Genomic DNA, 12,946 nt, shown 5'->3' with positions numbered 1-12,946 from the left:
ATCGAATGCCGTTTTCTTTTTACCACACTCAAAACCAGAAAAATGGAAATAGTTCAACATAATAATGTCAGGACCACAGGTGTGCATTCGTAAAATTTTCTTTCAGCCTTTAAATAAGCTCTAACGATAACGAGACACGATCTGCCTGAGAGATAAGGGGATAGAAGCACAGCACAAAAATAAGGTTCAACAAGTCAGCCTTTTGATGACAAAGACTTTTTTCCAGAAACACCCCAAAAGCTTTTACTTTTACTTGCAAAATTCTACCAGCAGCTCTCCATTATCTTTTGACTCAAGCTGCAACGAGGCCGACTATTTGACGACAACATTTTTTTCTAGAAACGCACTCAAAAGCTTTCACTTCTCTTCGCAAAATTCTACCTACAATGCTAGCTCTCCGTTATCTTTTGACTCAATCAAACGTTCCTTTATCTTGCAACTCAATCATACTGCATAAGGCAAAAATCTAATAGAGCAAAAGTACACCTACGGCATGCGTCTTCATCGCTGCCATCAATACAGTCCTGTCGTCCATCGCAATATCGCTGACCAGCAACGCACTGACCATTCCGACAGCGGAATTCAGCAGCATTGCATGCTGGTATTGCAACGTAATCATATGCATTAGAGACAGTACTTAAAATTCTGGTGTAAAAGTAAAATGTTTGTTCTCTACCTCAATTATATAGGTCATGTTTTGAACACATTTCTGTCATGTTAGGGAAAGTGTGTTTTGAGAAGATACTTTATCTGCACCTCACTGTCATGAAGCAAAAATCACTATATTTAGTCTCATAAAATGACAATCAAAATCTTCATGTGAGACAAGTAAGAACTGCATATAAAACTCTTAATATTGTTTAGTGTTGAATTTAGTCAACACATAAAGACATGACAACTGGTATAGACACATCATAAGAAAAACACTCCTGACAACTACAAAACTATTTTCGTTAAAACACAGCTTGCTTTCAACAAATTTCTCAAAATATATGCCTTATCAAATGTTTGTCCATATATAAGCAAAATTAAGCGCTGTTTCAAATCAAAACAGTTAACAATTTCTTTCTAAAAGCAGGTACATTTGTAGATCACTACAACTCAAAAGTAAGATCTGAACAAAAATAGAGTAATTAAGAGTCTGAAAATCGACCACATACCACAATCAAACTCATCAGAGCCGTCAGGGCAATTAACAAAGCGGTCACACTTGACACGGCCGTCAACGCAGGTGCCATCATTACAACGGAATTCCCTCCTATTACATACTCCTTCTGCGTGCAAGACCAATCAAAACATTTTTCAAGAATGAGAGACAGTGTAGAGTGAATACTACAAATAAAATAAAAAATGTAATCCTACACAACAGCAAAATCTCATCTTAATGAGTGTATAATTTGCTGTAAATAATTACATGGGCTGAGTACACCCAAAACAGGACAATAACATTTGCCGTGCTGCAAAAACAGGACATTCTGCACCAGTACAAATTAAAACAGGACAATAACATTTGCTGTGCTGCAAAAACAGAACAATCAACACTGCAGAAACACTGCAAAAGCTTGACAATGATCACATCTGCAGTGTTGCAAAAACAAGACAAGCATGTCTGAAATGCTGTAGCAACATGATATCAGCACAACAATAACAATCAACAGCAACAAGGAAACATGACAGCCTATATAATGATACAAGATCTGGAAATAAACTAAACTGAGAAGCAGTAAAAATGCACTTCAATTTTCATGCATGCAGGCATTGGGGGGAGGGGGAAGGAGTTTCAGTTAAGACCAGGGCACAAGAAAAAACATCATAGAATCTTTGGGTAGAATATATAAAGAGTCAACGTTCACCCAGTGGAACAATGTACACACATATATATATTTATATATGTACATGTATAACATTTTCCCCACACAAAATAACACGCTTAATTCCATTTCAAACACATACAAGTAACAATTATACTAAAAATAAAAGATAAATGCAAACATAAGAAATCTTTAAAAGAAAGCCCTGACCCCAAATAAGGAAGCAGATAGAATTGTCAACGTACCACATTCCTCCTCATCACTACCGTCTCTGCAGTCACGTCTGCGGTCACACTTGCGGGCGTCAGGTATGCACTGTCTGTCTCTGCATTGGAACTCTCCGTCCTGGCAAGCTGTGTCACATATTATTTATCCCTGTAAGTTCTGAGGTACAAAATATACACAAGAAAGACACAGACTAGAATATTCCAATATGAGTGTCACATGTGTGTGCACTAGTTGTGTCATGTATTATGTTTCCCTCTTATAGTTCTGTTGGGGTACAATTAAAGACACACGTGTGCATACAGACTAGAATATTCCAATGTGAGTGTAAGTGTGTGTGTGCAAGCTGTGTACTGAGATATTATTTATCCCTCTTAATTCTGAGGTACAAATATACTCAAGACAGACACACATGTGCTAGCATGCAAACATTACAATGTGAGTGTAAGTATGTGTGTGCAAGCTGTGTCAGATATTATTTATCCCTGTAAGTTCTTTAAGGTACAAATACAGGGTGACCCCCCACAAAAGAGTACCCAAACAGAACGTCATAAATTGAACAAAAAATAGCCCAATCTTCATAAAATTTATTTACACACACCGGTAGCCTCTGCATGATTTGCACATGAATTGTTTAGCGTTCTAGCTTGTCTTTCAGGAAAGTTATGCTCATTCTACAGAACATGCTCCAAATGGCCTCCGCTCCGCTGCAGGCAAACTTGAACTCGCCGCGCAAAGTTATCAATCACCCGCACACACTCCTGTTGCGAGATTCCGCGAATGGTTGTGATGGCTCGCTTGAGTTCTGCGATTGTCTGTGGGTTGTTCCTGTAGACGTTGTCTTTCAGGAACCCCCAAAGATAGAAATCTGGGGGATTTAAATCCGGGGGAGGCCATTTGGAGCATGTTCTGTAGAATGAGCATAACTTTCCTGAAAGACAAGCTAGAACGCTAACATTTTCTGTGCAAATCATGCAGAGGCTACTTGTGTGTGTAAATAAATTTTATAAAGATTGCTTTAGTTTTGTTCAATTTATGACGTTTTGTTTGGGTACTTTTTTTGGGGGTCACCCTGTATATACCCGGTGCTCAAAACAGACACACATGTGCATACAGACTAGAATATTCCAATGTGAGTGTGTGCAAGCTGTGTCACATATAGTTTATCCCTGTAAGCTCTGAGGTACAAATATACACAAGAAAGACACACATGTGCATACAGACTAGAATATTCCAATGTGAGTGTAAGTGTGTGTGTGTGTGTGTGTAAGCTGTGTCAGATATTATTTATCCCTGTAAGTTCTGAGGTACAAATATACACAAGAAAGACACACATCTGCATACAGACTAGAACATCCCAATGTGATTGTCAATTTGTGAGTGTGTATGTGCGTGCGTGTGTGTGTGTGTGTGTGTGTGTGTGTGTGTGTGTGTGTGTGTGTGTGTGTGTGTGTGTGTGTGTGTGTGTGCTATTAAACTACATTCTATGTATCTTCGTTTGACCAGATAAGTTAGTTGCTGCTTGACAATTAGCATGTTTTATGGTTCTGTTTTTGTTACTGTAACATTCCATTTTAATATCATGAGTGACCACGCTGGCATTGAAGCTACAGCTAGGATGTAAGTGTATGTAATAGCATGACTGCAATTACACATATCATTTCACACACACACGCACACACGATTGCACACATGCATACATACAGAGAAACTTTTTACCATATTTCTATACTTCCACATTCCCTTTCACCCCTCCCCCCCCCCCCCCTTTTTTTTTACAAAAGACTCAAAATACAGTAACCAATAAAATATAATAAAAATTTCACATACGACAGCCCTGTTCGTCGGAGCCATCAACACATTCTGTGGCACCATTACATCTGGCCCGAACGTCCACGCACTGTCCGTCCTCACAGGTAAACTCAATGGCACTGCATGTTCTTCTTGCTGCAAGGTATCACACAGGTACACCATTACTTTCACTTCAATCAGATGATCATCCCTAACTCAGAAGCAATCTTTTTAGTTTCTGTTAAATTCTATTGTCTGGTTTCTTTGATATATTTTCCTTTTCAAAGTGCTTTTCTGAAACACTGTTCTTCGTTTCTAAATACATTTCCAGAAAATAATTATATGTAAATTCTTTATGTTGCAGAATTACGTTTTGTTTTTGAAAAACATTTTTTCTTTTAAACCTTAAGTAAATGCTTTCACATTATTGTACATTTTTGTTTTAGAACACACTCATCATTAATTTTGTTATAATTGTTCAGTTCACTACTTTCAAATTTAATGTGTCTATCCTTTTGCTCTAAGACTGAAATTCATCTCTGCCATAACAATCCTCTCATAATGTTAACTGAACAATATTAAACATTGAAATTCTTCTCCATTTGAACATCAACTCATGACAATAAATATTCTCTGATCCTCATAACACAAGTCAAAGACAAAACAAGAAGTTTGACAGTACTACAGGAAGAAAACAAGAAAATGAAAACTGCAATAAAAGAAAAAGAAAAGAATAATCAAAGACAAATAAACCTGAAAGAAAGACAGCTAGCACTTTGCAGAGAATAAAAAGGAATTCATTTACACATATAGTAATATCTTCTTCTTCTTCTGCGTTCGTGGGCTGAAACTCCCACGTACACTCGTGGTTTTGCTCGAGTGGAGTTTTACGTGTATGACCGTTTTTACCCCGCCATTTAGGCAGCCATACGCCGCTTTCGAGGGAAGCATGCTGGGTATTTTCGTGTTTCTATAACACACTGAACTCTGACATGGATTACAGGATCTTTTCCGTGCGCACTTGGTCTTGCGCTTGCGTGTGCACACGAAGGGGGATAAGCCACTAGCAGGTCTGCACATAAGTTGACCTGGGAGATCGAAAAAATCTCCACACTTAACCCACCAGGCGGCCGCGGCCGGGATTCGAACTCACGACCTTCCGATTAAGAGGCCGACGTCTTACCACTCCGCCACAGCGCCCGTCAATAGTAATATCAATTGTAAAACCTTATGTTGAACACAAAGTTAAAAAACCCATATGAAATGATATATATAGATATATGCGTGTGTAATACATGGCTTGATAAGCATGCAAAAGTAACCTTAACCATCTATAGCCAGTGTCATAAATATGTCAAAACATGGGGAATTAAATCCTCTTTCCAAGCTTGAACAATACATTGTATGAATACAAACAAAATGGTAATTCAGGGAAAAACATTAAGAAAAACACTGAGGGATATTCTTTACAACACCAATGGAAAAAGATCAAATTAAAGTAAATATGGTGTGCTGTGCTTTCTTTTTCAATGATTAAGAAGCTGTCAGATATGACTGTGATCTATAACAAATTTTAAAAACACCAATGTGCAAGTCAATTTCATGTAAAGATGAAATAATCTGCTGAAAAGAACATGATTAATACAGCTTGTTTGCTGTACAGTATATCTAAGCTTTGTTAAGGTCAAGTGGGTTTTCCTTTCTTTCTAAAAATAAAAAAAGCAATAAAAACAGAGGCTCAAAACACTTAAAGCTTACATGGGTCACCATGAATGAATGATTTGAATGAATAAATGAAAGAATGCATAGCTGTAATAAGAAAGCAAAAGCGAACAGCACTTATAAACCTGTGTGGCAATTCTACCAAACTTACAGAAAAATTAAAATGACAGCAACAACAAAAAGATGAAAAATATTTGATGTAACAACCAACCAACCAATATACAAACAACTCTAACATGTACAGACATTATGAACAAATGATTACAAGCAAGATAATGGGAACACAACCATTAAGCCAGTCATGAGCATCAGTTCATGTCGTTTCCCATCACCGTACAATCATTAGCAACTGTATACATACACACACTGGTACAGGACAATAAACAAAATTATTGTTTGTTCATAATTACTCAATTTATTATCCTTAAACTTGTTCTGGATCACACCCAAAAAAGAAGAAAAACCGCTTGTTTATTTCAAGCGTCGTTTATTGAGGATGAAAGTTGCATGTTCATTTTAATGCTTGTTATTTTTTCTCAGGAGCCAGGAGAATGGTTCCATATACCTCATTGTAACTCTAAGTGTTGTGCAGTCAAGTCATCTAGAAATAGAGCACTTACATCCATTGGTTTCTTAGATAGTTCTGGATCTTTTTCAAGATAACTTAATTGTATCAATTATATCACGCAGAAATATGTTCCTCTTCAGTCAGTTAAACATGAATAAATTCTTCATTGTTTCAAAGTAATTAGAGTCCATGCAAATAAAGGTACAGTGTGTTTTGTTTGTGGCAGAGCCACTTTCTTTGTTTACTTGTACTCTTTAATCAGCCTCAGATAAAAGCTACCAAAGGCTAAAAATATTACGGCTTGAATCCTATATTGGTTAGTTTACAGAACAATCTTAGAATTATAGCAGATATGAGTTCAAATCCAAAATAAAATAAAATGAGTATATTATTATTAGGACACTGTCATCACATTAGCGAGCTGTATGAGTGAGAACCCAATTGGTCAGAACACCATTGGAGTGCATGGGAAGCTGGTAGAAAAAGAAAAAGAGGATATAGCTCAGTTGGTAGCGCGCTGGATTTGTATTCAGTTGGCCGCTGTCAGCGTGAGTTCGATCCCAGGTTCGGCGGAAATTTATTTCAGAGTCAACTTTGTGTGCAGACTCTCTTCGGTGTCCGAACCCTCCCCCCGTGTACACTACATTGGGTGTGCACGTTAAAGATCCCACGATTGACAAAAGGGTCTTTCCTGGCAAAAATTGCTTAGGCACAGTTAATAATTGTCTACCTATACCCGTGTGACTTGGAATAATAGGCCGTGAAAGGTAAATATGCGCCGAAATGGCTGCAATCTACTGGCCGTATAAAATTTCATCTCACACGGCATCACTGCAGAGCGCCTAGAACTGTACCCACGGAATATGCGCGATATAAGCGTCATTGATTGATTGATTGATTAAATTCCGGTGCCGTGATGCGATCATCAAAATTCCATGTTAGGGCACTGCTTTCAGGAAAGTTACAGATGAAGGAAATGAACCTTATATTATTGAGAACCCAATTGGTCAGAACACCACTGGATTATGCATGGGACGGTTGTGGGAACGGGAAAATCAGCCTCAGGTATTGTAAAAACTAACTTTCTTTTAAAGCTCAAACCATTTATGGGTATGTGAATTATAACAACCACTAAGGAATATTGATAAAACTCAAGCATGCCTATATGTTATGATTACAAAAAAGCCGGCCTGTCATAAAGAATAATCAAGAGGTTACAGTTGACAAAAAATGTTACAGCACAGCAAGGGAAGCGTAAAGTTTATTGCACATACGACAATCCTCCTCATCACTGCCGTCTTCACACTCTATGCGACCGTTGCACCTGAAGCTCGCCTCAACGCACAGACCGTCGCTGCAAGTGAACTCATCCTCCCTGCATGCTAAAACACATTCCCGCAAGCGGTAGGGCATCAGCAAACAACGCAACCAACCAAGTTCAGTGGAACACCCCCAGTTTTAAGACCATGAACCCCTTTTTAGACCCTTTTTTTCCAAATTTGTTTGGCAAATAATATATGTGACCCTCCACCACGGAAGGAGTCGCATGTCACTTTTGCATGATTTTCATATGTTTACATGTTCCTAAAAGAGTTTGTTATGCTCTATCCCGTGGTGAAAACCGTTTTAGAAAAGAGCAAAAACTGTTTGAGTTATAAGCCTGTGACTAAGGTGACCCTCACACTGTTACCAGACACTCCCCGGACTTATATTAAGCCTAGCGCAGAACCGCGCGAGGTGAGATGCGACTCATTTCGTGGTGGAGGGTCACATATGTCAAATTTACTCCCTTTTTAAGACTCCCCTTTTCAGACCTTCTTTCTTCGAATTTTTTATTTGTTTTATTGTTTTCAGATTTTAAAGGGAGGTTCCACTGTTTTGAGCCATACCAAAAAGCAAGAGGACAGCCAACAAAATATTCAACGGATATGAGCAAATTACCAAAAAGCAAAATATGAGTATAATGAACACATCATCAGCCTCTATACTTCTTAAACATGAGGATGACATGGCAGCTTTTAATACATAAAAAGTGAACTGAAAGACTGATCCAGCAGGTGCCACATACAAAATGACAAATGCCATGAAATTTTTTTAAATGATCAGCATACACATTACTTTAAAAAGAATAATAACAAAACATACAACAGAAATGAGGGGAAAGTTACAGTTTATCTGACGGAATTATTGGAAAAAACAATGAATGAGTCACTCTGGTGATAAATAACACGTTTTAACAGAAATGAAGACACTCGGATGATGCATCATGATACAATCACAGCAATTAAAATGCTCTTCAGGCAAAAACATGATGATTGAAAAATAAGACTAACAGTAAAAACAATATGAAGATGACATAGGTCCAATAAAAATTCTGTGGTGCAACAACTTGTGGCTATGCAATAACCTTTCCCTCTCAAACACACATGCACAAAAAAACACCTTTACCATAGAAAACACCAAACAAACCTAAAATAAGTACAACAACAACAAAAACAACAACAGGTAACAATGTCAAACAAACACACACACACACGCGCGCATGCACACACACACACACTAACACACACACACACTACAACAAAATAATGAATGACTAACAACCAACAACACAAGGTATGTGCTACTATTTGGAATTAATGTCTGTGCTTACTTACTTACTGCCTTTCACGCCTGGTGGCGTGTAGGGCAGCGTAATGTCTGTGCATTTATCTTCAAACAACTTCCTTTTTCACTTAAATAGTTCATATTTAGCAGCACTGAAAAATCTATAACAGCAAATTTAGTCAAAACACCTTTGTGAGTTTCTAGTTCTTTAAGGAATGTGTTAGCATAAAACTTTCACAGCGCCATGTGTACAAGAATTTGAATCTAGTGTATCTTATATTTCATCTACATTACAATTAATATTAACATCTTTCTCGATGGTATATATTCATATATAGAAACTTTCAGTAATTCCAGTTGAGTCTGCACCAACATGTACGTCTACCCCACCCCAGATTATGTTCCTCTTAAACACTTTAAGCTTAAAAAACGAACATTCGCAGTTTCATAATTTTATAATAATGCCTGACAATTACAACTCACGCTGGTCCTCATTACAGCAGTCTAACTTTCTCTCCATAACATAAATGAACAGGAATATACTGAAGCACCAAGTAATTCACAACACTGATCTTTTCACAACTGTCTCAATCACACTTATTTCTAAAACCATAACCTTCTCGGTGAGTCATTCTATAGATGACTGCCGGTATCTCTGCTTATAGCCCGCATTCTACATCTTCACTGCATCAAAACAACAGCTATCATTTTACATTGGCCATCAGAATCTGTGAACTTATTGAAAAGTAACCCTAGGCCTGTATGCAGTTCAGCATCGCCTAAACAAATTATACTGCAGACCCTTACTATTGATGAAAACATTGTAGAACTACTTGCCAAACTTGGAAAATTCTTTCTTGCATAATTACTGTATCAAGGATGGTGACAATAAGGATTTTGTTTATATTACCGTCCTTGTGTTATAATGTTTAGGAATTGAGACAAAGATGTTTCAAACCAAATGTGAAGAGATAATGAAAATTAGGTCTGCTAACTAAACGGCACAAATATATTGTTCTGAATCTTTAACAATTGTATCTATGAATATGAACTAAAACTGTTAACCTTTCTTAACATTGATACAGTCCCTACTTTTTCCAGCTGATATAGAAACAACACAACACATACAGTGTGGACTATATAAATATAAATCTAATATAATACTGTGGACACACAAGTTCACAACACGACAATTTCACAACAGCAGCCAACATACGACAATCCTCCTCATCGCTGAAATCTTCACACTCTAAGCGACCGTCGCATCTGAACCGTGCATCAATGCACAAACCGTCAAGGCATGTGAATTCATCCTCCCGGCATGCTAAAGAAATCCACACAAAATCAGCTTTGACACATGTATATATATATGTACTGATACTGATCTGCAAAAACACAGCACACAAAAAGCCACTTCTGAATGCCGATGCAAGCAAATTCTCAAGAGAAGAAAAAGCATCACTTGAATACCAAAAGCAATCACACAAATGAATACTGTTCATTGAATTACAAAAATCATTGCAAAAATGACTATTAATAATGAATGAATAATATGTTGATGAAAAAATGGACTAATCTCAATAAGCATTAAATTATTTACAGTATAAGGAGTCTTAATCCAGTCAAGTTGCATAAATCTGTGTGCCATTATAATACCCACATCACATACACAAACCCATGCACGCACTCAAACACACGCACACACACACACGCACACATGCATGTACGCGCTCGCTAACACAAACCTGGGGCAAAAAACAATCAATTGTGTAGAGGAAGAGACTTCAAGAGCCACAGAAGTTTGAGAAATAAAGTTTATCTGTCAAGCACTGTTTTCTACAGAGTCAATAATACTTTTACATCTAAACATTAGGAAATGAACTAAGAGAGCATTCATGATAAAGAAAGAGCATAAAAGTAAAAATGGAGACAAAAAAGAAAACATAACAAGACTTGGTGATTACTCTGGAATAACCAAAAATGACACACATACACACAACAACGAAAAACTAAAATTCAACGACTCAGTTGTTCAATCAATTTTGCTTTCAAGGGAAAAAGAAAGAAAGAAAAGTTGTCAAGTAATTTTTTTTTTACAGATTTGAACAACTTGAAGAAAAAAAATAAAAATAGTATTGACAGGAGTGAAAAGAAAACAAGAAACCAAATAGATAAGCTGGAGAGCAAGAACTGATTCTTGAAAGTCATCAGAAGCATAAGAAAAAGAAATTGTTCCCATCCCTCAAAAATAATCATACTAAAAGACAGACTGCCAAAATATACAAGTTGTTTTTTCCTATTTGTGGAAGAGCATAATATCTTCACATTGATTTGAATGCGAAAGGCAAAACACAAAGCTTACTTTACACAAAAAGAACACGAAGTATAAACACTTGATATGTTCATTGGTTCATATGTGATAAAGCGTGCATGCAATACACCAGACTTTCTGTTTCTCACTGGCGTGAGAAAATTTTCTCTATGAAAAACAACAGCTAATAACAATATACCTGTAATTGCAGCATGCCCGACTAGATTTCAGTTATAACCCACGGGAATTAAAGCACAATATCCAAATCTCTGTTATGTTTGCTTTGTATCTGTGGCCCTTATACAAGTAACAGGAAATCATAAGTAAAGTTTTTCAGTTACATTTTTGAATCACTGTTCACATATTAAGAACTCAAGATCCTTTAAAGTGAATGTAATGTTCAATATCATTTTAGTGCGAACAAGTGAAACACATGAGAGCAGGGCTTTGATCATCACATTAATAACACCCAGATTTTATTCCTTTATTTTCTCTTAACCCCTTCACTGCCACAGTATAACAGCATTATCCGAACGGTCTATGGGAAAGAACTGTGTATAGAACCCCTACAAGTACTTGGACAGTGGTTACCTCCCATTTAGTTTTCAGAAATGTCCTGAAATGTTGTTGACACAAATCCCACGTATGAGATACGGTTATGGGCGTAGGGCAAACCGAAAATGACCACGGGGTGGGCAGTGAAGGGGTTAATCATGTAGGGAGTGAAAGCGTGCACATCAAGCACAGAAGCCAGGGTTGGTGATATGTACAGTAACTGGTACAGCAGGGAGCAATTTGGACAACTTTTCAGCATATAAATACATATAAATTAATAAATAAATCTTGCTTATATTTTTCGCAAATATAACTACTATAGTTGAACTTATAAAGCACTTGGTAGTGTCAGTCAATTCATTTGATCATTATTAAGAGCCTCAATTAATGCTCATATACTTATATGCTCACTTGTAGTAATGGTCCTTGTAATTTAAAATTCAGTCAGATTTGTAGTTTTCCTCACGTAGCTCGGCAAAGTGGACTATGCAAAGTATACTTTGCGAAGCTGGCCACACGGACCTTCAGCACTGAGTTATTGGTAAAGAGACGCCACACGGACCTTCAGCACTGAGTTATTGGTAAAGAGACTTCACAAAGACTTTGTGAAGCTGGCCACACGGACCTTCAGCACTGAGTTATTGGTAAAGAGACTTCACAAAGACTTTGCGAAGCTTGCCACACGGACCTTCAGCACTGAGTTATTGGTAAAGAGACTTCACAAAGACTTTGCAAAGCTGGCCACACGGACCTTCAGCACTGAGTTATTGGTAAAGAGACGCCACACGGACCTTCAGCACTGAGTTATTGGTAAAGAGACGCCACACGGACCTTCAGCACTGAGTTATTGGTAAAGAGACGCCACACGGACCTTCAGCACTGAGTTATTGGTAAAGAGACGCCACACGGACCTTCAGCACTGAGTTATTGGTAAAGAGACGCCACACGGACCTTCAGCACTGAGTTATTGGTAAAGAGACTTCACACGGACCTTCAGCACTGAGTTATTGGTAAAGAGACGCCACACGGACCTTCAGCACTGAGTTATTGGTAAAGAGACGCCACACGGACCTTCAGCACTGAGTTATTGGTAAAGAGACTTCACAAAGTATACTTTGCGAAGCTTGCCACACGGACCTTCAGCACTGAGTTATTGGTAAAGAGACGCCACACGGACCTTCAGCACTGAGTTATTGGTAAAGAGACTTCACACGGACCTTCAGCACTGAGTTATTGGTAAAGAGACTTCACACGGACCTTCAGCACTGAGTTATTGGTAAAGAGACTTCACAAAGACTTCGCGAAGTTGACTTCGGCCTCAATTAAGGACTGCCTCAACAGGCGCTTTTCACCGGC

The 12,946-nt window shown here is 37.8% G+C and overlaps 1 protein-coding gene across 12 annotated transcripts in view; it reads right to left on the bottom strand.

Annotated features, from left to right (window-relative positions):
- LOC138978661 (basement membrane-specific heparan sulfate proteoglycan core protein-like) overlaps nucleotides 1-12,946 on the bottom strand; it is a 307,598-nt gene that overhangs the window by 147,520 nt on the left and 147,132 nt on the right. For 10 of the 12 annotated variants that reach the window (XM_070351439.1, XM_070351441.1, XM_070351445.1 and 7 more), the window contains 4 exons: nucleotides 3,867-3,983; nucleotides 2,057-2,164; nucleotides 1,161-1,274; nucleotides 491-598 (listed from right to left, as the gene is read on the bottom strand). In XM_070351439.1, the coding sequence (XP_070207540.1) occupies nucleotides 491-598; nucleotides 1,161-1,274; nucleotides 2,057-2,164; nucleotides 3,867-3,983 (447 nt within the window). Of the gene's footprint in view, nucleotides 1-490; nucleotides 599-1,160; nucleotides 1,275-2,056; nucleotides 2,165-3,866; nucleotides 3,984-7,391; nucleotides 7,636-12,946 lie in introns of those variants that run through there. The other 2 variants (XM_070351451.1, XM_070351449.1) reach the window with 2 other exon arrangements.

Source organism: Littorina saxatilis, linkage group LG10 (assembly GCF_037325665.1).
Source record: "Littorina saxatilis isolate snail1 linkage group LG10, US_GU_Lsax_2.0, whole genome shotgun sequence".
NCBI lineage: Eukaryota > Metazoa > Mollusca > Gastropoda > Littorinimorpha > Littorinidae > Littorina > Littorina saxatilis.
Note: the sequence above shows the minus strand (reverse complement) of the source record. Positions and strands in the feature narration are given on the sequence as shown.